Source organism: Heterodontus francisci, chromosome 13 (genome assembly GCF_036365525.1).
Source record: "Heterodontus francisci isolate sHetFra1 chromosome 13, sHetFra1.hap1, whole genome shotgun sequence".
Lineage (NCBI taxonomy): Eukaryota > Metazoa > Chordata > Chondrichthyes > Heterodontiformes > Heterodontidae > Heterodontus > Heterodontus francisci.
This window is the reverse complement of record NC_090383.1, coordinates 80,492,232-80,517,799: the sequence shown is the minus strand read 5'-3', so window position 1 is coordinate 80,517,799 and position 25,568 is coordinate 80,492,232. Positions and strand designations below refer to the sequence as shown.

General features: G+C 43.2%; 1 protein-coding gene across 6 annotated transcripts in view; it reads left to right on the top strand.

The window, feature by feature from the left end:
- Window positions 1-25,568, top strand: part of esrrga (estrogen-related receptor gamma a) — a 264,814-nt gene that overhangs the window by 157,760 nt on the left and 81,486 nt on the right. For all 6 annotated transcript variants that reach the window (XM_068045051.1, XM_068045045.1, XM_068045050.1 and 3 more), the window contains one exon: window positions 25,010-25,422. In XM_068045051.1, coding sequence (XP_067901152.1) covers window positions 25,010-25,422 — 413 coding nt within the window. The remainder of the gene's footprint in view (window positions 1-25,009; window positions 25,423-25,568) is intronic.

Sequence of the window (25,568 nt, the reverse complement as noted above, 5' to 3'; positions counted from 1 at the left end):
AATACCAAGTTTTACATCAGTGAAACTCAATGATTCATACTTTGGATTTGAATTCAAACAGCAGTAAGCCATGCTGTGGCATCTCAGTGTTTGAATTTTTTTTTCTCCTTGGATAATTCAACCGAGGAGACATGCGTAAAATGACTACCTTTTCCCAAAGTCGATTTAGTGCAGCTATTTCATTTTCATCCAGTCTGCTTTAGGCAAGCATGCAGTCCAGAGGGTTATTTTTTAAATTTGTTACAGTAAGCATATAAAAGAAGTCATTTTTAAGCTCTAAAATTTTATTTTTATATGCCCCAAAAAGTTTAAAAGCTATTTCAAATAGTGAAAAGCTATTTTATTTTTAATTTAAAAAAAAAGGGGGTTTACATGCAAAAGCTTATAAGTTAGAGTAATTCAATAATGCTTCAGTTGGCTGCTACTGCTGAACTCCAGGATAGTCCCTGTGGATTTTGTAATTAATATATGGACCTTTTGTCAAGTTCTTTTTAATTCCTCAGCTCAAGCTTGGGTAAGAAGCCAGATTTTAATTTTATGTTGGATAGTATAATCTTCCAATTGTAGCCACATTAGATCTTTAAACAGTTATATTTTGTTAGCATATTTGAAGGAGCAGTAGCCACTGCAGTAATCCTTATTCTTTTTAATCTGCATCATAAATTTCAATTTCGTCCCCTGTATGTGCCTCAAATTTGTCTTGACAGAATGATGCTGGTGGTGTTGAGTAGCATGTCACCAAAACTCATGGCACAAAGCATTAATAAAGGCAGATGATAGTTAGCTCTGACAGAGTGCGGGAATATAGCCACTCTGTGCCAATGGCAGCAACTTTCATCCTCGTGGAAGGCAGCAGGTCATACCCTTATTGTTTTCTTTTCTTTCCCCTTTTTTTCCCTTCCAGATTGAGTATGGTGAGTTGGGTTAGGTCAGGTTGTTTGTGTGCATGATATAGGCTACTCCCTAAAACAAAACAGTTTGGTCTAAATCTAGTTAGCAGCTGGTGTATGCAATGCAAAAACAGGGTAGTGCCAGAAGGATGTGGACAACCCAAACAGACCAAGCCAAAGCAAGAAGCGTTCTTTCGCTGGGCTCGGTTTGTTTCCTAAACAAAGAGCACGGTGCCCTAGGAAGGTCTCCGCCCTACCAGTTAAAAAAAAATGTCCAAGAATTAATTTGTTTCCAATTTTTATTCAAATCATTCAAGCTTTCCACAAAAGAAAAATTAGATTATCAAATGAATGCTGACTTGAATCTGAAAAGGGATTGCTGGTATGTTTTCTTTAAATGTGATGGTTCAAGCTCTTATTTAATTTGGATTGCAAATATTCTTGCATTTTGACTTTGATGTGAAGCAGTTTCCAATGCATGTCAACAGGAAATACAGTATAACTCCACAATCAGGTATCAATCTAACTCTAAAATCCACTGAAGCCAAATCTCATACCACTTGGGCTGGGTATGGAGTGCATTTAACTCCAGTCTGATGTGAGTCTCGGTTTAAAAAGTATTAGGGTGGTCTGTTGGAAGATCTAGCTACCTTATAAACTTAACATTGGGTCTTTTTAATGTTATGAGAAAGTGGATGCTGCAGCCCACTCTCCCCTAATGTTAAAACACAATCCAGGGGAGCAGAGGTTTATCACGGCATGCACCAAGTGATTTGTAGCCTGCAGTATGACTTTAGTCTAGCCAACTCTACTTCATACATTACAGCTACTGGTTTTAGACCCGGTAGTGCAATTTAACTACAACTTTAGAGATTTAATGAAAGATGTAGAACACAACTGATTAAAACTTGAGGACAAAATTCTTTTAAAGAAGAATGTAATGGAAAGCATGCTTTGAGACTCTTGAGAGAAGGAAAGGAAGTAATTAAAATACATGGGAGACTTACACCCTTTCAGGTTTAGCAATTTATGGAGATATTATGGACAAACACACTCACCATTTTGAGCATTAAGGTGATAAGAAACCTACAATTCTTAAAAGACGTGCACACCTATAGGTGTCCAATCCACTGCCACTTCCCTATGTTCACCTTAAAACAAATAATTTCAGCTGGACTGTTCAAAAAATATATATATATTAAGGTTAACTATTATTTCATTGCTAGAGAAAATAGTATTATTAATCTTGCAACAGTCATTTACCCACCCCTTGACAAAATAGAATGGTGTTGGAGATTATTGGTCAACAGTTTTCAAGATGAAATAGAAGGGTCCAAAAAAAAGAAGCAGAATTTCAGATGAAGCTTGGTTTCTGCTGGATTGACGCTAATATACCTGGAAGGAAACTAGTTCGTGCTGAAGCATCCAGCGTCAGACAGGGCTGTATGCCATCTGTCCCACCTGCTGCATAGTTAGTCCATCTGGTTATTCAGAGTGTGCTTTGTGGGTTTTACCGGAGCAGCTTCAGTGCCAATAGGCAGGCAAGCAGAGTAAATTATTTAAGCAGCCAATGTAAACTGAAAGCTCTCACCCTAGATGCTGGGAATTGTGTTAAATGCTTGAAAGCTTCTATTTGCATATAGATTTAGATACAGTATATAGATCGTAGAGGAGATTACAACCAAATGATCTTTATCTGGATTGTTACAGGACATTTTTCTTGTCTGTATTGAGCAACAATAGAAATAGTTCTGGATGGTATTTTTGTTTTGCAGGAAGAGAAAGTTAAAAAGATGTGATTTATTTGCAGTGTGGTAGCCCTTTAACAGAGTACTAAGTGTTAGCAAATTTGCTAGAACCGCTTTAGAATGTCAAGCTTGTGCATTTTATTATTCCCTGTCACCAACTTACTTGCTGAGCACTCTTTGCAGATCTGATAGGGAATTTCAAATGTAAAAGAAACAATTGGAAAACATAGAACCAAAAGAGGGGAAATAAATCAAACAAGGAGTTTAAAGACAGCACATCTATCTAGTCCATAGTCTGTGTTCCACATAGTTCAAAGAGAAATGCACCGGTGGGTGTTTGGAACACTTGAAATTTTTGTTTGTAGTTCAAAGGTTCATTTTGAATGCCTGAAACCAACTGTATTCCTTTTAATTGGAGTGGATATATGTATACTTATTTTTAACAGTTCACTGAGTTAAGCACAATAAATTCCTCACTTCACCAGTTAGGACATGAGCCACTGCCTAAAAGCAAAATGCGCTATAGCTGAACATTATAGCAAAAATATTTTGCAGGAATTGGGAGAGGTAGAAATTACTTTTCTTGATTTAACATTGTAAAAGCTCCTGACACGGCTCAAAACCAATGTAATTTCAGAACAGCAATATAATATTAAGTTGCTTTTTCAGAAAACCTAACATTGACCAAGCCTATATGAGTTTTAATGGATTGACAGTAACATGCTGTAATAATTCCAAACCTGAAAATTCTTACTATTGGATGTCTGAAACTTGCTTCTTTTTGCCCTGGAATCTACTGAAAGTATGACTAAGAAATTTGACTTGCATCTAAAACATGCATAAAGTTCAGGTTTCCCCTGGGCCATCAAAGTAGAAACTAAAACTTCCCTGGCAAACTCTGCCATGTGTATTTGAATTTGCATATTTAAGAAACCGAATGTCTGTTTCATGTGGGTGTTCAGAACGACTAAAATTTGCCCATGTAGTTTGTGCATAACAGATTGTGATGTGAAAAATGGAGGTCTAATGATATTTTATGCTAGTGGAAGGTACGAGTTGAATTTCTCGGTGTAAAATCTGATAGACCAATTGGAAATGTATATTGTGCTGCAGTGCTAATATCCACATTTAGCCACTAGAGGCTGCTAGATTATTTTTATGTCACTAACTAGTGATTTAAAGGGAGTACTGCCCACAGCTCACTTATTACAATCTCAAATAAGGCCCAACCCTGAAAATGAATCGGACCCTGGGCTGTGGCCTTGGGTTGTTCCATGGTTGCACTGCCAACTTTGTGCCCATTTTAGACTAGAGTTGAAAATTCCCCACCACTCCCATTGAAAGCTTGGCATAACAGTTACCATCTTTTAAAATCATGAGTTGTGAACCTTGCAGTACTGCAACTGAATCTGGTAAATTTGTGTGCCTCCAACCTAGTGAATCCACATTAGCTCTAAATAGTCATTGCAGTGCTTTATTCATTCCATATTTTTCCTCCTCTTTGCTTCTTCCTCACCGCAGGACAGATAGTTGGTAGGCCACATTTCCATGGGAGTTATCATCCTTCAGTATCTTGTTCAAATGGCATTCTCAAGTGTGAGCCTTGGAGAGTGAGTGCTGGAGGGCTATTCAACTGCAAGAGGCATCATAATCAAGCCAAATCCAACCTATACATACGTATCTGGAATTAGTTACTAAATTGCAAGCAGAAGTGGCTCCCCTCGTTGACCAGTGTTAATCGCCTCTCTAGCCTTGGAGGACTGAGACCAATTGTATTGTCACAGCTGCTGCCCCGACAGAGGGCAGACCCTTTTTAACCCTCAAGACAACTAGTCTAACTAGTTTAGGAAATAATAATCCAAGCGTTAGCTGAAAATTGTGATGTGCTCTATAATGATGTATGCACATTTCCTAACCAGGAATCACCTAAACCTCTGAATAGAGTTTTGAATATTCATGTTTGGGTTGAAATGAAGAGTATTGCTTGTAAAGCTGTCCTCAGTGTGAGCTGATCAAATTGAAAAAATGTTAATTTAAGGGCTAGATTCAAACGCTCCTGGAGAACAATCTGCAGCATAGCCTTCTTAATCTATTGTTTTGAAAAATTTAAAACTAGACATGCAGTGCAATGTATTTTAGGAGCGCAGTACACATTTTAGCCAGTGGATAGAAATTGAAAATGCTTGAAATACACAGGAGGACTATCAGCATCTGAAAGAGAAAACATAGATTCATGTTTCTGCAAAGGGGCTTACCTTTTCTCTTTCGATGCTGGCATGGCAGCTGTTAGCTTGCAGCATTTTCCATTTTTATTTCATACTTCCACCATTTCTGATTTTACTTTTTACTTTTTATAACTATCAGGTGCCAGCAGTACATGGAAGAGAATATTTTCGCCTTAGGCCCACAGGAAGGAATTGATTCCCTTTTTGTATACATTAGATCAGAATCTCAATTAGTTGTCATGATATGGAAATAACATCAGCTCATCCTCTATGAAGGGTTATAGTGTCTTATTGCCATGTGGACCAGCTGTTATAGGAGCAGTTCTTGATTGGCTTTTCCCCTAGGTTTGTTCACGTCAAACCTATTAAGATCAATTCAGATGAAAAGCACTGCTACGGTCAGTGCAGCATTCTGCATATTTTGTGACACCAGGTAGCCCCACATCGCTAACTACACCTCCCATGTTCTGTAATTCCCCACATGTTCAGCAACCTACATCTAGCCCCTTCATTTCTGAAGTGAATTATAATAGTCCCTGGTCAGCAGAAAAGTCCATCTGTTTAGGAAAAATAGGAAGACGTTAGGCTTTACTGATAGATGGGTTAAATCAACTGATTTAACTGATTTCCCTCCAGAGGTGATATTTTATTTATATGATAAAATGCTTGGAAAGTGATTAATTTGTCAAGGGAATGTCTTGTTACTGTAAATTTACTGAAACTGTAATAAGTGTATTGCTGCTACACAGATGGGGGAACAAAGAGGCAATGACTAATGAAGAGTTGGAGATTCACAAAATGTTTTATCAGGAGTAATTTAATTTTAAAAATACCTTTTGGTTTTAATTCAGGTAAGTATAGAATTAGGTATTAGAATTTCTAGCAAGGCCTCCAAAATATAACAGTCATTGCCAGTTTTGTCAAGTAGGTTAAGTTAATTCTACGGTTGTTTGTAAAAGCTTCATTTAGCCATACACGAGAAGGATTGGCCGTGCAAAATTGCTTCTAACCCTTTGCTTCAGACATCTGGTAGACAGTCGGTGGTGGGGGGGAAGAGGACGGGCTGTGGGGTTACACATGGGTTAAGCAGTAAATGTATAACATTTTTGTCAAAACGATAGTAGGTGAGAAGTCATGCTTGTTAATGCCCGCTTTTTGGGTGCTATGGGTGCCCATAGTGTTTCAAAATGGATCCATGGCACATGCGCACACGGGGGTCAAATCACACCAGACACCATATTGGTGAGAGCATTAGAACGTACACAGTGAACATCCACTGGAAGTAAGCAGAGCAGGTAGATAATGATGTCAGTAGCTTGCAATGCTGATTTGAAGCCAGCAGTGTCATTTTAGAGCTCAACACTGCAGCCAAAACCTTCTCTTAACCTCGCAAAGCTGAACACATGTTTGGCAGCAAGAATGATGCCCCACCAGCACTATTTAAAGGGATCGTCAACTACTTTCAGGTTAGTTGCTGCTTAATTTCATCTGGCTTTTGCTGTGATTCTATAAGTGTTTAGTGTTTCCTATAGTTGTTACAAGTTGTCAATGGTGTGTCAGGTCCTGAAGGATCTTTAGCTGACTTAAAGGCTTCTGCAGAAACTGGTTGCTCCCAGACATGGGTACAGTCGTGTGTATTCCCCTCAGAATAGAGCATGACTTGAAAAATGAACAGGGGTCACGAAGAGCAGGACAAGCTGCTGGAAGAGGGAGGAGGAGGAGGAGAAGCCATATCCACCCGAGGTGTCCAGGGAGCAATTATTTTCCATGAACCCCAGCAAAGACCAAACAATGTGTGAGACGTCTGCACCCAGTGAAATCTACCACTTGCTGCAGGCACAATTGCAACCTCAGAACAGGGCAAGGACCGCATTGCCAATGGCTTTGAAGGTGACCGTACCGATGAACTTTCATGTGCCTGGTTCCTTCCAGCCTGGAGCTGGGGATATTTTCAGGATCTTGCAGTTTGCCATCCGCTGTTGCGAAAGGGAGGTCGCTGACATTCTCCACTCAAAAAGAGCGAACTATATTTAATTCTCTCTGACCAGAGATGAGCAGACAGAGCAAGCATGCAGCTTTGCTAGGGCTTCCCCATGGTTCAGGGTGCCAGAGACAACATGCACATTGCTCTGCGGGAGCCACATGTCAACTCTGCATTATTCCGCAACCAAAGGGATTCTACTACCTCTCTGCCCAGATGGTGGGCCAAATTTTGTTCTCATCCCGACGGCAGGTTTTGTGGCAGGGTCTGGGTGGAGAATCGGGGCAGAATTGTGGCTACAAGAGCAGGTCAGAGGCTAGGAATCCTGAGGCGAGTAACTCATCTCCTGACTCCCCATAGCCTGTCCACCATCTACAAGGCATACGTCAGGAGTGTGATGGAATACTCTTCACTTGCCTGGATGGGTGCAGCTCCAACAACACTCAAGAATAAAAGCAAAATACTGCGGATGCTGGAAATCTGAAATAAAAACAAGAAATGCTGGAACCACTCAGCTCGACACCATCCTGGACAAAGCAGCCCGCTTGATTGGCACCCTATCTACAAACATTCACTCCCTCCACCACCGACGCACAGTGGCAGCAGTGTGTACCATCTACAAGATGCACTGCAGCAATGCACCAAGGCTCCTTAGACAGCACCTTCCAAACCCGCGACCTCTACCAACTAGAAGGACAAGGACAGCAAATATATGGGAACATCACCACCTGCAAGTTCCCCTCCAAGTCACACACCATCCTGATTTGGAACTATATCGCCGTTCCTTCACTGTCGCTGGGTCAAAATCCTGGAACTCCCTTCCTAACAGCACTGTGGGTATACCTACCCCAAATGGACTGCAGCACTTCAAGAAGGCAGATCACCACCACCTTCTCAAGGGCAATTAGGGATGGGCAATAAATGCTGGCTTGGTCAGTGACGCCTACATCCCATGAATGAATTTTTAAAAAAATCACCCCGCACGGAACCCGATGCTGATGACAACCTTCCCGCCCAGGGACCAAATAAGGGCCTCTTCCTGCCACCGCTGGAATCATACCAGCGTCGGGGGTGGGTGGGGGGGGGTTGTTGGGAGGCCTCCACCACACAGGGAGGATGCCTTGAAAAACGAGGCACCCTCCCTGTGGGCTTGCAGGAGGGGTTCCTCCTTTGTGGGCAATTTGTGGCCCATGGATGACCCACACCAAGAATAACTGTACACCCTGGGAAACCCCTCCCCCAGGACCGAACGCCCACCCCAATCCCCTCTTGCCAAGGCCTACCGGACTGGCCCCGGCGACCCTGCCTCACCTACCTCTTCTCCGGGGTTCCACTGCTGGTACTGGGTCCGAGGTCTCTGCAATACCGGCAGTGGCCACTGCTCCCAACGACCCTGCAGTATTCAGCAGAACAGATGTCAAACTTCATGGCGGTCAGCTGTACACTGCTCAACAGTATCAATTTGAGGGGATAGCCCTTGCCACCAGCTATACAGCAACCAGCTGAGGAGGAGGAGGAGGAGGAGGAGGAGGAGGAAGAGGAAGAAGAAGTGGAGGAAGAGGAAGGGAGGAGACAATCTTTCTGCCCAGGCTGTCCATGAGGAACTCATTCAAGTGCTATACCAGTAACTCAAATCATTATCATCAACAGTCCCAAATCTTACCATTTTTCTGTCAATGGCCATAACAACGTCCCCTTGGCCACAATGCAAAAATAAAATCCATCACAAAATAAACATTTCAAATCAAATTTATAAATGAAATCTTGCCATATTGCATACAAATGTCAACCAATTCCACCTTCTCCATTCACTTACTTCCATGTGCCTTTACCTGTCTTAATGTTCCTACATAGTTCTACCCCAGTGGCTGCAGTATGGCTGGTGGAAAGCTGCTGACTTTCAGAAGAGGAAACTGTAGATGGCCTTCGAGGACAACCTCAAGCAGCTTTGGCCCTCTGGCTGTGGACTGCAGCATCTTGGCATGTGCAGAAGCAATGTGGGCTGACTGACTGGCTGTCAGGCAATAGCAGGGCATTGGCAGAGTGGCAGGGCTGGGAGGGCAAATGCTTTCACCCTGAGAGAGGATAGCAGATTTATGCTTCATGTAGCCACTGCCACTCCCTGGGGTGACTCTTCAACATTGCTCCTAATCTGTTGGAGGACTGCTTTCTGGACTGCTGTGACAGACTGCAAGCCCCTTTGAACACTAATCTACAGCCATGATGGCAGCAGTCTGAGTTTGCATGAGAGCATTCTGAAATTTCATTGCAGCACTCAGATGTTGGGTGGCTGCAGCTTTTGTTGCAATGGAAACTGCAACATTGGCCATCGGACACTGCATCATGGTTGGGTCCGCAAGTGTGCAAATGGAGTTGGCTACCACTTTCCTGTTGGAATGGATGGACACCAAGCTCCGTGCAAAGTCCTGTGCCAAGTTGATGCTGGACTGCTCCATGATCCTTGATTTTGAATGCCAGCTATCTGGCAGGCTTTTCAGTGCACCAAACATTTTGTTGTGCATAATCATCAGAATTCTTCTGTAGGCTGCCCATCAAAGTCTTTATCTGAATCCTCTACAGTGAAAGCCATGTGCGTCCTCACCCTTTGGTGAGCTGGCACTAGTACTGTTCTTGCCCCCTGCTCTGGCTGCAGTCCAGTCATGCTTGGTGTCTCACCACATGCAGATACTACCTCTAATGAATCCTCTAAGATATGCACAGTGTTAATATCTGAGCTGGTAGCTGCGATTGTGAAAATGAGTGATGGTGCTGTGTCTCCATCATCGTTCTTTTCTTGGTTAACCACTCATGTGAGGTCATTGACTTCCTGTGGCACTGCATCCAGGTGCTCAGATTTTGACTCCTGGCATTGACCTCCATGGCTATATGCTCCCACTGTCTTTTGGACAAGTGCATGATGCGTCCTTCCTCCCTGCGGACACAGAACATCTGTCCTCTTTTCCACCTTCTCCAACAAAACGTCCAGTGCAGTGTCTGAAAACCTTGGAGGCCCTCTCCTCCTTGCTGTGCCACTCCCCATTCTTTCCCAGGTCAGATTATCTTCAACCACGACTCCTAGAACCTGCTCCAGGCACAATACATCTATCCTTTAAGAGGTGCAGGCTAGTTTTAAGTGGTGCTAGCCAATAATGATATATCACCCCTGATGATTCGTCCAACCTTGCAGTTAGCACTGGCTGGACCTAGTGGTCATTCAAATGAGCAGGCAGCATGAAGCTGGCATGTTGCCTGCGTTGCAATCAACAGGCACAGGGTTCATCGCAGCATAGTGATCCCTGCACCTATTTTCAGGGATTGTCCAATTTAGCCTCCAGTCTTTTTTTTAACGATCCCTAACAAAATTTGGAGGAGGTGGAATGTTACTTCATTTGTATACTATGTTATTCACATTACTTAACCTTCTACCAAAGCCTCTCCGAGAAAGGATGAGCAAATGTGCATTTTTAAGAAATTATAACCTCAAGGTCAGAATTATTTATAAAGAAAGAAATGAAAAATCTTCAGGCCCAAAGCACTTCCTAGCCAATGATATTTTTAAAAAATTGTAGCCACTGTTGTAATGTGGGCAAACATGACAACTAGTTTGTACACAGCAAGTTTGTACAAAGTAATTAAAGAACGATTAGTAACCTGATACCTCTAGAATGATTGATAAACTTTTGTTTATAAACATTTCGAAAATTTCTATTTGCTAAAAGCCATCAATAAAAAGTGATTGACTGAACCACCTCGACTTCTCCAGCAGACTTTAATTTCCCATCTGCCTCAACATGGCATCTCCAACTCCATTAGCTGACCTTTTGCCATTTCCCATGTTAACAAAGATATATAAAATAAACTCATCATCAGTGTGTCATCCCACCTGACTCTGGGTAAGTACAAAGAATTACAGGGCCAAACTAATTGATGCTGTGTAACCAAAGTAACATTCATAAAGTATTTTACACAATTGAGAAAAGAACTTAATGGCTAAATTAGGGCGGCTGTTTGCAGGCGTCGGGGGGGGCTGGAGAATCACGTCTGAAGTGCCTGGAAATCCAGCGCCGTGAAGTTGGTTCCAGATTTAGTCAGCGGAGGGAAAGCATCAAGGTGGTCTTGCCGCCTCAACACGACGGGAATGCAATTTAAATTGCTGAACACTTACTTTTAATACATTAGCATCTAATTCATCGCAATTCAATGGGGAGCTTTGAATTAAGTGGACGATGGGTGTACCTCATGTGCCTTCAGATTCTCGACTGATGAAAGTTGGTGGTACCGAGGCGAGGACTCAGTGCCACGACGGGTAGGTAGCTATGACCAGCACTGCATAGGGGAAAGAAGGGAGCAGAGCCCACATTGTCAAGGAGGGACGGGGTCTCAGGTACTCTGCAAGGGTAGGAGTGCTGGCTAAGCAGGGTCTTGAGTGGAGGATGCTCGGATTTGGATGGCTGTATTGGTTCTCCAAACTGTTAGGTGAGATAGTTGGCTGCACATACTGCTGGATGAGAGGGTCGGCTATCAGCAAGGGTGGGCACTGAGGGCCATCAGGTAGTCTGGTGGGGGAAGTAGAAAAGCACAGCTGCCTAGGCAGGGTCGTCTCTGCATCAACGGACTCTGGAGGCCCACTGATCACCTGGAATAGGTCTCATTCACCCTGTCTTTTGGACCCCCATGGTGTGATGTGGTGGCTCCAACAGAGCAAGGGCCAGGGAGCAGCTGTGCCTGCCCGTGACTCTCCATGAGGAGAGCAGCAGCAGCTGGCGATGTCAAGAAGGGCCCACCTGCGCCAGAGAGTGTACCAGACTCGACTCAGCTACCTCCAAATGTCCAAGCACCATTGTCAGTGAAGACTATGGCTCTCCAGGTAGGCCGTCACCAACCTACGCGCCCTGCTGCAGGACAAGTTGTGACCTATGGAATTTGGTGATCACCCTGTGCCTGTGTCCCTGAAGATCACAGTGGCACTATAAACCTTTACGCATCTGGCTCATTCCAAGAATCCACCTGGACATATGTGGGGTCTCCCAGGCAGCAGCCCACTGCTGCATCAAGTAGGTGGCCAATGCCCTGTTCAAGAGGGCCGATGACTGTGTGCGCTTACTGGACCAACCCTGACAGTCAGGCCGAGAGGGCAATCAGATTCAGGGCCTTTGCTGGATTCTCCTGGGTGCAAGGTGTGATAGATTGCACACATGTGGCCATCGAGGCTCCAATGGACCAGCCAGCTGCCTTTATCAACAGGAAGGGCTTTTATTCAATCAACATGCAACTGTTCTACGACCACCGAAAGCATTTCCTGCAGGTGTGTGCACGCTTCCCAGGAAGCAGCCATGACACCTACATATTTCAACAGTCCCATGTGCATGTGCTGCTGGCACTGTACTTAAAGCACTGCCAGCCCTGCTTGCATTTCTGCCTTGAACTGATTTGCTGCTTGCTCTTCACTACTCAGACTGGTGTTGCAGTGACTCTGGACCCCGCAGGAAGGCTGAGGCAATACACAGGGTGGCCCCACGGATTAGTGATGTCTCCCTCCAGATTCTTCTCCAGGCTACAAGGGAATGGTGGGGGTCCTCTTGCCTAGTGATGGCAAGAAGAGGTCATCACGCCTGAGCAAGTAAGCCTGGATGGAGATAGCAGACGGGAGATCGCCCCCCAGACATGGGTCAACAACCTCCTTCGTTCTGCTAAGGTCACTGCTCCATAACTGTTTCCTTTTTAGGGATTGCAGGTAGCTACACAGGAGGATGCAGGACATGGGGAGGGAGGCACCACACCTCCACTGGCAGAGGGGAGGATTAGGCCTCATCTGACAGATGCATGACTCACAACCCACCCCCATTAATTCCCCTGAGAGCAAACAGGAGCATGAGCTATAGTGATACCTCAGTAGGGGACGAGGGACTGACACCAGCACAACTGTCATGTTCTGGGTACTGCCTGTGCGGAGTTTGCAAGTTCTCCCTGTGACCGTGTGGGTTTCTGCCGGCTGCTCTGGTTTCCTCCCACAGCCAAAGACATGTAGGCTGATAGGTAAACTGGCCATTGTAAATTGCCCCTAGTGTAGGTAGGTGGTAGGAGAATGATGGGGATGTGGTAGGGAATATGGGATTAATGTAGGATTAGTATAAATGGGTGGTTGTTGGTCGGCACAGACTCAGTGGGCCAAAGGGCCTGTTTCAGTGCTGTATCTCTAAATAAATAAAAAATATAGTAATAACAACATTTTGCAATAACAAATTTGATTGGACTTGAAAAGAAAAAAATCCATTGCATATTGCTGCAAAAATGTAATCAATTCAAATTTTGTACCAAAACCGAAGATGTTGCCCATTGCTTCTGTGTACCAATTAACAGTGGGGCCCAGCTTACATTTTTAGTAGTGGGACTGGTCTATACTTGCAGTATGTAATCTAGTTCAAACATAGTTCAGTGCCACTAGAATTAAAGTTGCTGCTAATGATGCTACAACACCCAGCCATCTTGGAAGATACATGTTTTGAGACATTTTGTCAGGTTGTTTCCTACCAGTATTTTTATAGCTCTAATATTTTAATATTTGTCATCAATGAGGATATATGCTGTTATGATCAATGCATTAAGTTATTCACTTTTATATAATTCCCAAACAAATTTTGCGACCAAAAAACCCTTGTACATTAAGCTAGCACATTTTATTTATCAGTCAAATATATTAAAAAATCCCAGTCTTTCCTGTGCTGCAAGGAGGAAGCCATTTCTTCCTGTGCTTTGTCACTTCTTTTCAACAGCACAGAGGACATAATATATAAGATAAGAAATTAGAGCACTGATGCCAAGTAAGTGGATAAATTAACATTGTACCGAAACTGATGCAAAATAGTATAAAATCAGGACTAGTGTTAAAGATTGTGGTTTATTATATTTTATGTGTATATGTACATTATGTATTTTTATCATGGTTTACAGTAAAATACTGTTGAAAAATGTATATAATGAATTACTTAAATTACTGATTCATGCTGTAAGTAATGCAATGGTTCTGCCACTTCTAGGAATGAGATTTTAGATCTTTTATGGTATGATTTAAACAGTTTTGTTTAGAAGTCTTCTCAAAATTAGTCAGAGTTAGAATATGAGAATTTTTTAAAAGTAAATAAACAATAACTCAAATTTGCTTTTGAGGCATTTGTTCTAGCAGATGGCCTTCTTCAGATTTAAGATGCTTTACAGATGGGATTCGCAGAAGCCTGCTCTGCCACAGCTACCTCTGTAGGTTGATAGATGGGTATAAATCTCAACAATCCTTTCTTGACAACCAATTTATAGAATCTGATCTGGTTAAAGACATGTCTTTCATACTCGAGCCACAGGAAATAGGCTTTTTTTTTTACAGTCTTGTTATATTCCGTTAAGATGCCCCTCTTAATGAAATAGGCTTTAATTACACTTTTGTTCCATTTCTCTGTGACCCCTTTAAATGTACATCTGTGAACAGACCCTAGTTTCTCCCCCCACATGAATTCATTAGCAGCCCTGATGGTTCTTAGTCTGACTGACATCTTTATTACTAAATCCAAGTGTATAAAATCACCTTGTCACAGTGTCATCATAAAAAAAAAAGTGAAGGTGGTTACCGTGGAGTATCTGAAACGGGACCTGGGACAATCAGTGTATAAAGACGGTTTCTTAATGGCAGTAAAATCAAATGTGCCAACAACTCCACGACTCCCCGCTGCTAGCTGACAGCATGGTGCAAGATGCTAGGGCTAAACATTCAGTTAAACAGTGATTGTGTTGAAATGCCACTCTATGCTTAGCACAAAAACTGAACAGGTGTAGAGCGTGGCTTTTTTTTTTGCAAACTGCTGGAGTATCACAGTGAAAACACATCCTGTGCATTTTATTTCAGAGGTAAGTGGAAGTGTAAATGAAACTCCACACCAAACTGTGCAGTAAGTTGTGTGCGCATGTATTGAAATCTACTGCATAACTGCAGTCAATTTTAGGAATTTTTTTTTTTTTAAATTGCTAGAAAAGATCTATTTGAATCGAATGGGAATGTATTTCGTGGGGAATTGCTTTTATTTAGGGGCCATTTTCCCAAGCCCCAGTTGATTGCCAGTGATCTCTGTTTAATGAAGACAACTGGATATATGAGACAATTTCATTTTTATTAGTATATCCCTTTGAATAGATTTCAACCCAGTTATAACATCTATGTTTGTACAGCTTTTAGCACAAGAAACAAATGACAGAGGAAATGAGGTTAAAATATCAGTACTAATGTAAAGGTATATTTTCCTGTTTTTTTTTGCTGACATGGATTTGAAGGTTAATGGCTGTGTTGCTAAATAAGCCTAGTGTCATGGCCGGATTTTCTTTGAACATGCTACTGTTGAACATCAGCATAGCTGTTAACTCTGCCTTCTCATATAAGTTATTTTCCCTTTTCTTTGTGCTTAACTCTTTATCTCCCCCAGTCTTCCTTCCCTCTCATAAGACACTTTTAAGACCCAAGCTTAGTGCAAACTAATCCCTGTTTCCTGGTTGACCAAGACCTCTCTTCTGCTCTGTTGAACCTTGCTTATACAACATAACCAGGAAGGTGTTCCAAAACTGGAAAACATGCAAGGTACCCAACCCTCTTATGGCTTTTACTTGTGGAAGTGATAGTAAATCTGGATGGCTGGGGGCTGCTTTTGAATCATCAATGGCACTGATGAGCTGTAGTACAACATGACACAATCCTATGAGGGTGTAGGCATATGGAGCAACGTCATTAGTAACCAATATTGTTGAAAGTTTTTATTTGCATTTCTTCATTTGGTTGCAGAACTGAAGGGGGCAAAGAAAGTCTTTGAATAGTAATTTCCTACGCACAGTTGGTTCTTTGAAATTATTTGGAAAACTAGGTAGGAGGTTAGATTTATTTCCTCTGGGCCCCTCTCTACTCATTGCTGAGATTTTGAAACCATGACCAATGCTCTTTACTATCAAAAGGTTAGATTCCATTTTCATCAAGTTTAGGAAAAGAAAAACAAGCTGAGAGATTCTTGCCATATGAAAGGCAAATAAAGCGCTGAATGAATGCACAGGGAAAGTGAAATTAGCCTGTTTTCTAACTGGATTTTAAGATGCCCTTGATGTCGGGAATCGTGGTGGGGGTCCTGAAGATGGCCCTGGATGAGGCCCGTCACGGACCCCCACGCCAGCAGGGCCCGGCCTGATCCTCCTGGCGGCAGCGAGGCACTGTGGCGCCCCCGCCGCAGCTGGATGATGGAACCCAAATTAGAATATGTAGATGGACACTTAGCATTCATTAATATGCAGGCCGCTGTGATTCTGGCAGCAGGTTAGGATCTTCATTCGGACATGCGGCACACAAGTGCCTTCACTTTCACGCCCCTGAAAAGCCGGCAGCATCGAGGCGTCAGTCCTCGGAGCCTGTGAAGGTGGGTGCGGGACTGCAATGTGTAGGGTTTCAACTCGGCATTCTTGAAGGGAGGTACTGTTTGCCCTTCTTTTGTAAAGGGGGCAACTCTGCGCCCGCTAACTTTGGCGGGTGGGGTGGGGAGGGAGCTGACCCTGCAATTGGCCAATGCTGTTTTGCGGGGTGGGGGGGGGGGGGACAATGGCAGTCCATGACCCCTTTGTGTGGGGTGGGCACCAAAATTGGTAGCAGGTTTAAGGTCATGTTGCCGGTGGTCCGATCTAGGCAAGGTCAATAATATGACTGTACTCATGCTGCCCTGCTCTTATTCAAAACTAAGACTAGCAATGTCATGGCATATGGTATAGGTGATGCCGGAACGCCGCTGAAGCACCAATTTACACCACTCTCTGCCCTGATAGGTGCTATTGACCTACTGAAGGAACCAAGTTCACCTGCAGCATACAGATGGGGCTGGTCCATCCTGTCTATCTTGATCCAAGTGCTATGAGGAGCCATATCCGCCGGAGGTGGAACCAGGAGGTAGGCACAGCCATGTGGAAGCTCATGGATGCGAGCAGCAGCAACCACCAAGGTGATTTGGAGGCCAGAGAAGACAGCGGGTCTACAAGCCCCGCATGACATACCTGCAGATGTCAGAGGCCAGTGCCAGAGGCGACTGCGGATGTACAGAGAGGTGGTGACACATCTATATGCACTGCTGAATGATGACTTGTAGCCGATGGCCTTCGCTGGACACCCTATGTCTGTGACAGCAGCTCTTAAATTCTACAGCTCTGCATCATTCCAAGGACCCACTGGCGACCTGTGTGGAGTTTCACAGTCAGCAGTACACCGATGTATCAGGCAGGTCACCAATGCCTTGTACAGGAGGGCCAGTGACTATGTTCGCTTCAGGAAGGACCCTGAAAGTCAGCACCAGAAGGCCCTCGGATTTGGGACCATTGCGGGATTTCCACAGGTGCAAGGGGTCATCGACTGCACGCATGTGGCCATCAAGGCTCCAGCCAGACAACCAGCCACATTCCTGAATAGAAAGAGCTTCTACTCACTCAACGTGAAGCTAGTCTGTGACCACAGGAAGCGTATCATGCAAGTGAGTGCCCGCTTTCCAGGCAGCTACCATGACTCATTGATCCTACGCCATTCTCAGGTGTCTATGCTCGTCACGGCACTAGCTCAGATCCAGGGGTGGATTCTAGGGGACAAGGGCTACCCCTTGCAGACATGGCTTCTGACGCTGGTGGGAAACCCCATCAGCGATGCAGAGGAGAGATACAATGCCTGCCACGTCTTGACACGAGCTACCATTGAGCAGGCCATCGGCAGGCTGAAGATGCGCTTCCGCTTCTTGGATAGATCAGGTGGGCTCTACAGTACTTACCAGAAAGTGTTGTGCGCATCATACAGCATTGCTGTATGCTATGCTTTGCACATCTTTGCCATACAGAGGGGGGAGGCCTTGCAGGATGATGAGAGATGGGAGCAGGCGACATCCTCAGACAATGAGGACACAGAGGAGGTGCAGCAGCACATGCACATAGGAGGATGAAGAGCATCAATGCAGCGCAGAGATGGTGAGCAGAGAGCAAAGGATGCACAACAACACCTTATTGCTGAGTGCTTCCACTATGCCTGAGGTGCAGAATACACCCCCCACGTCACACATCACCATGCTTCTTCTGGTAGGCAGTCTTCTGCATCTGTGACATCTGTATCTCCACCATTACTGGCAGCCCATGACTAAGCCATTGCCCATGTACTGCATCGTGCAGTGCCACATCACACATACTGGCATGGCAATGATATTATTACGTACATTGGCATTTCTGTCAGGTCAATGATGTAATTGGAGAACACAGTTGGCACGTGCTGGCACGCATTATTCATACAGTAAAAAGGAGACACATGTTAGAAAAGCACATTTAGTGAGAAGGAATTAATGCATAGGTGTGTCACCCGTGATAACCCATATGTGTCATGGTGTCTTTTTTAAATGTTTGCGGGTGCTCCTTCACAGTGCAACCTCTGCACTAGCAGCTTGAATGGAAGCAGGCTGCTGATCAGGACGCCCTTTGGCATTGGATGACTTGGGCGGTTGTTCCTGCGGCGCACAAGGCCTGGAGGGCCCTGGCTGCCTGAGGGCCTCCTGCACCAGTGCAGGGCTGTGCTTAGACATCGTGGCTGCTGGCGTTGGACTCACCGGCAGAGGGGCTGAGGAGCTGGTGTCCACATTGGAATCACCCTGAGGAGGGACCCCAGTTATGGAGCGCTGGCTTGCCTCCTCCCTCTCAAGGCTCATAGGAACCTCGCTACTCTCCTGAGAATGACCAATAACAGAGATACTCTCCAGGACTCTCGTCCCTCTCTCACCTATCCCTGCTGCATTCAACTCATGGCTGAAGTGAGGGTTTGCAGGTCTGCGCACATCTGTGGAATGTGGCTCTCCAAGAGGGTTGCCATCCTCTCCATGGAAGATGCCATAGACTCATATGCCTGGGACATGGCAGCTGTCATGGCCTGGATGGACTCCCCCATCATCCGTTCTAGGCTGCGCATGGCCTATGTCATCTCTGCTAGATGTTGCCTTACCTCTCCTTGCATCTCCAGCATGCCCTGTGCTGTTGACACCAGAGGATCATCATCAGTCTGGGGCTCAGCATGGGCCTGGCCACCCTTAGTTCTCCGACTGTCAGAGGCGTTGCCGTTCTCAGCCTCAGCCAGCTGCTTGGGCGTGTGTGTGGTGCTCTCACCAGCTTATGACCCAGATTCTAAAGCCGAACAGGTTCCCATCGCAGTGAGTGTATCTGCTCTGGTGAAAGGTGCGGGAGCATCATGGGACGCTGCATCCTCTGAGGTTGTCTCTTCCTCAGAGGTGCTGGATCTCTCCAGGGCCTCCATTGCCAACTCTGAGCGTCGCCCTGCAAGATACAATGTAAAGAGCACAGTTTTAGGTTTAATGGTGTACATGTCATGAATATGACAGCATTGTCACCACAAATGAAGTGTTTCAAGTAATCAATGTGTTTGTCAAAGAGATGTATGTTCACTCGGGACCCCAAGCTCCACTTCTGAAACGCGCGTCCTCCCTGGCTGCCACCTAGCTCGAGGGCCTGCTCCTCAGCCTGTGAAAGTTGTCGTATGTCTGGCACCCCTCTGCCAGCCCTCTTCACCTGGAAGAACAAGGATGCAGATATTGAACGTTGACAAACAACAACATAACGCACATCACAACAGGGGCGCTAAAACAAAGGTGGCAATCTGTGCATAATACGAACTCAGCCTGTCATGTAGGTGCCATGCTCTGGGGTGCAAACATGCAGCCACTCATGTGGCATCAATCCTCCCTGCCCAATCTCTCTGCCTTTAACATGGCAGTGGCACCCATGTGCCACTCTGTGTGGCAACACCCAGGTCAAACAGAGCCGTACAAAAATTGCCATTTACCTTTGCCTAGCACATGAGATTGTTCATCCTCTTGCGGCATTGGGCCCAGTTCCAGTGGGTGGCCTCCTCTGCAATCTATGTCCAGGCTTGCTTGGTCAAGCAGGAGAACCTCTCCTTACCATCACTGGGGAAAAGGACCTCCTGCATTGCCCGTGCAGCTTGGAGGAGAGTGAGCAGGGAGGCAGCGCTGTTCCGTGGGACCACCCTTCCTTGCACCTCTGCTGTCTCCGGTGCCTTGCAGGGGTACTTGTTTGGCATCTGTGGTTGAATAACTTCAGTGCTGGCTGGTCTGCTCAAGCAGCAATATTTTTAAAGTGATTCCGAATGAATGTAAGGCTGGCTGCCATTTAAACATGGCGCCAGCACTTGGTGACTTGTCAGCTGACGCTGCTTATGGCGTCGTCCAGCCCGCCTCCTCCACTTGATTGAGGGCGGCAGCCCGACCCAGGCGTGCTAGTGTGCTAGTGAGCTGCCGCGCTAAGGATCGCAGCGGCTCCGCAGGGCGGGCCGCCATTTTTTTTCACCTGCCAGTCATAAAATTCAGCCCCTTGATTTTCTTAATATGCAGTAAAGTCTTGATTTACCCTCCACTGCTTTTTTAAAGAAAGAAGCAAATGGAAGTTGCATTTATAGAAATGGTGACATTTCTAGTTTATGTAATTGAACATGACTGCACTCTGAACTGGCAGGTACCATTGATAAAGACTTGTGAACTTTACTGTAAGTGATGGGTAACAGGTCGACCACTTGATATCTTTCCATCAACTGTAGGACGTTGCATAATTGAGATACAACTAAAATTGAGTAGGAGGACCAGTCAGTGAACAGGAAAGACTCTGCCAAGAGTCAAAATATTCTATAAACAATGGAATTTTACAACAGTCACTTAATCAAATTGGGTTGGTTTATGGTTGTTCTTGTGGGGAAGTGGAATGGAAATGTTTTAAGCTATGTTTAAATTTGTTCTTTTTAGTCTGCTCATTTAAGGTTTGTGCTGCAGTATCACAAACCTTTTATACAGTTAACATATTAATATGGGTAATACTTGTTTGTATCACTGAGTTGTTTAATCAGAAATGAAATTAACACCATGATAGCAGTTAGGAGTCCATCATTAAAACATGTTTTAAGAATTGTTCTTCTCTGGCATGCTGCATGATTTAACAGCAAATATACAGACTGCTGTCAAGGACTAATGTTACAGAACATTAAGGCAAAATATAAGCACAAAAAAACTTAAAGACTCTGTGTACTATTTTTAACATTTGGAAAGAAATAAAATTAAACTTGAAATCTAAAAATGGATTGAAGAAATGATTGTTCTCACAGAATTGCATCCATTTCCAATGCACAGAATATACATCATAGATCTTCAACTGGCACAGATTGGAGAATTCTTGTCTTGTCCTTTCTGCAAGATTCCTTCAGTCTGCACTTGACCCTTTTTAATTTATCCCTTTCAGACAATGTGTTCAGCTCCATTATAGCAAATGTAGTTTGCTTTATTGTTATATTTCAATAGGCACTTTCTTGCCAGGAGAGTAAAGGACTGCAGTATGCTATTAAGAGGATTGCATGACATAATGTCAAACTCTGATGAGTAGTTGCAGTGTCAAGCTCCTAGTTTTCCTCTTAACTCTTCTTGCTATAATATCTGTAGTTTGCCACTTTTAACACTCTGAATTCCAACAGATCCTTTGCACCTACCCAATGATGTTTGTTAATAGAATATTCTATTTTCTGTATTGTAGTAATTCACAAACTATGTGGAAGTAATGTTTTAAAATTTCTATACACAATTTAAAAAGAAAATAAGTACATTTCTAGAACAGCACACCCCATTTTGTTCCCCATTCTGACCGTCTGACACTCATTTCGTCTATGCTCAGGATTTTAATCCTAACCTATGGAAATCTCAATTACAGCTGTAAAATGCTGTGTTGCCAGAATAAAAAGTGTTCTCTCCTCACCACTATGCCTTAATGCAATGATGATATGTTTGCTCTGGCAGTTGACAAGCCATTGTATCATTTAGATTCCATAATGACACCTTGTCACACTGAAATGGTCATGTTTTCCCAAATCATACGTTACAGTGTTGATTCCTGACATACTATATCATCTAGATGTGCTTTTCCCCCCCCCGTTCCAAGTTGAATGCAGTTTGGTACCATTTTCCTATTGACTGATCCATATTTTGGCACCTTGTGTGGAGAGTACAATTAGTTCAGGCAGAAAAGTGAATTACAGTGTGTTCTTCAAAGCAGAAACGTTAACATTGTAACTGGATTCTTTCACTGGAGCACAAAAGAATTACAGTGATTACTTTCAGAACTGCTAATCTAAATTCAGAGAAGGTTGCTCCCTCCGTTTGCAGAATCTTTTCAGAGCAAGAAAAAAAATTGCATTTGAATGAGATGGAAAACGAAATTGATTCAGAAGAATGCTTCAAATAACATTGAGTTCAGATAAAATAACTTTATAGTTGTAAGTTGCCAGAAGCCCGAAGTGTGGTTGATTCTCAGATGAAAAGCAGTGCTTTTCAATATCTATTGTAAACATCACTATTTTGAAAATACTTTGCGCAGAGACTACATTTTAAAATATATTTTTAAAATATATCAAGTATTGTGTTGAAGCTAATTACTATCCTGTATCCAGGAAGGATCAGTTAGGAAACCACATGATTCTAAAAGGGTGCATTATTGTCTAGAGTTTGTAGTTTGCAAGCAGGAAATTCCTGCATGGTAAGCAATGCTTATTGGTCTGTATATTTTTGGGAGGATCAAAAATGGAGGCAGCCATGTCAGTTTGCTGTAATTTTCACAATAGAAATTATGTTGAACAATTTGAAGATACAGTTTAAATATGTATAAAGTGCCATATTGTCAACATTGTTTACATGCAGGAATTTTTGATTAGTAAGCTTAGAAATTTTCAACGAGTTTTCTGTCATGTCATTTAAGGGGGCCATTCAGTTTAGCAAGTGCTGAGGCCATATGTTGACGACCACATTGATTTGCCTTTATATGGGTTCGATATAAAGAAAAAGGGAGAACTTTTTCTTCCATTTGTCTGCCTCATTATGGATGACTTGCTGCCTTGGAAGGTGTCATAGTCGGCGTCATAGGGTTCTGGGTAACCATAGGAGATTACTGAAGTGCAATGAGCTGAGTGATGCCATTTTCTCTTCTTCATAGTCCAACAAAGAAGTCACAAAACTCACTCAACTGAGGCAAGAGTATTCAAGTCCAAGCACTGACCATCACTTCAGCTAATGAGCTGCCGATCAAAGGGCAAATGCTCTATTGCTTGAGCTTGTAGACTGTCCTCCAAATATGAACTGCTACCGTCACAAACTTTTGTTCTTATTGCTGCAATATTGATAAGGGACATAGAATTCAAGCCTCTTACAGAACCTGCAATGCAGTATGTGTGTTAAAATCTTTAGAATTTCGAATTTTTAAGTGAATAATGGGAAATATGGAAAGTTTCAGGTGGCAGTGGTTAGATAATGTGTTAAATCTACTCAATAGAGTATAAGTACAACCAACAAGGGACATAAGGTTTTAAAAAACTTGTTTTACTTGTTTTGTTTTAGTTTTGTTCTAGTCTCTGTTTCTTTCACTATATTGTTTTGAGATCATCTGAAAATGTATTTAACATAGTTGGAGACAGAATGGGTCTACTACCTGGAGGTAAATACATTCTCATAGCAAGTATAAGCATGGGGGGAAACACAGCAATGGAAGAAAATAACTGATAACACTAATACTGACATCTTGCTCTTACTTAACTGAATGCAAGTAAGGTAGAAGTAAGGCTAGAAATACACAAATCTTTTTCTGATTGGAATGTTTCCTGTCATATATCTTGCAATTAGTTAATTGCATTTGTTCATTCATATAATTCTAGGGTTGTAAAGTTTTTTTTGAATTTGCCATCAACAGGTTATCAGCTCTCTCTTGTCTTTTTCTACCTAATAGTGCGTTATACATTTCTCTTTGTTCATATAGAAAGGTGTTAAAGTGCCAAGCAGGTAACTGCTCTTTCTGCCCAGCTCTGTGTGCTATCAAAGGGACATTCTTTACCAGACTGCATGAGTCAAGGACCTTGCCTGCAACAAATTTTCCTTGCAGCCAGTGCTGTTAATGAGAGCAGTAATTAATTGATATCTCTCCCATCCCTTGACTACCACTCGGGGCAAAGAGTGGGGATTAAATTTTTCCCAAGTCAACATTAGAGAGAGCTGAATGTGCATTGACTTACAACAGCCCTGTGAATTCCTCTAATTTAGAGTACTTACTCTTCCACTTATTACATTGTAATTACTGCTCTCCAATACATTATGTTCACAGACTTCAGTTGGAAATTATTAGTGCACTCTCCCTCTCTCCCCTTGAAATTCCATGGCACTATTAATGTGGGACTGGAACATGCGCAACTATCTATAAATTCAGTTGTCAGGTGCTGGTTTTTATTCTGGTCTGCAGTTGAATTTAAAATTAGAGGCACTAAAATTCACATTAACAGCAAGAGCAATGGAATTCTAAAAACTATATTTAACAAAGAAAACCTTTTCTGTCAGTAAAAAGCTATTTGGGAGGTTATGATCTTATCCTTTTGTGGATGAAGAATTGACTTCATTCCATTTTGTGCTGTCAATGCAAAATTTGATGTCACTCTGCACTGAGCGCAGAGATTTGGTTGTGTTTTTCAAATGGGGGTTAATTTGTGTCAATTGAAAAATTATTAAATCAATCTTTGGGGATTTTTGCCATTGTACTTTTTTTGTTACAAGTTTCCTATTAGCATTTTGAGACAACTTGCATTTAAATCTCAAAGTGTTAACTGCAGTAATTGCTTCATGCCTTGCAGTGCCTATTTTTCCCAGAATATCTGTATTTTTAAAATCTTGTCAGTCTATTTAGCAATAAGGTAGAACAGATTATATTCAGATAATACTTATTTTTAACTGTTGCGCAATGACTGCTAGGATTTGTTCCTGAGGTAGAATTTGAATGAGAAATTATCCTGGAGAGGGAAACAATTTTGAGGATGATTTCTTTCCTTTCTCCCTACCCCCTCGTCCTTCTCCTCCACCCCCACCTTTAAGTTTTGTTTACCACCTGTCTCCAGCTTTGATAAACCTCTGTCATGCCCTTATGCTGATTATGTTCGTGTAGAACAACTTGTATTGACTAACGAATGAATGATGCCTGGTCCCTTGCCTATCAGAAAGCCCCTAAAGAATGTTGTTTTTAATTCAATGCTTTTCACAGGCTTCTCTGCAGAATGTCAGCCAAGGATCGACACATTGATTCGAGCTGCTCATCATACATTAAGACAGAGCCGTCCAGCCCTGCCTCGCTGACAGATAGTATCAATCACCACAGTCCAGGTGGCTCGTCGGACGCCAGTGGGAGCTACAGCTCCACTATGAATGGACACCAGAATGGCCTGGACTCTCCCCCCCTCTACACGACAACCAGCTTGGGCAGCAACGGCAGCTCCCGTAAACGGTACGACGACTGTTCGAGCACTATAGCCGAAGACTCTCAAACCAAGTGCGAGTACATGTTGAACTCCATGCCCAAAAGATTGTGTTTGGTCTGCGGTGACATAGCATCGGGATATCATTATGGCGTTGCTTCCTGTGAGGCCTGCAAAGCGTTCTTCAAGCGCACTATACAAGGTAATAATACCTCTTTCCTATTCGACCAAATATTCTTACAAATTTCTTGTAATAAAAGTATAAAAAAGTACACTATTACAACACATATTAGACAAGGGCCCTACTATGTACTCTTAATTTCAACACGAATAAAACAACTTTGCTTT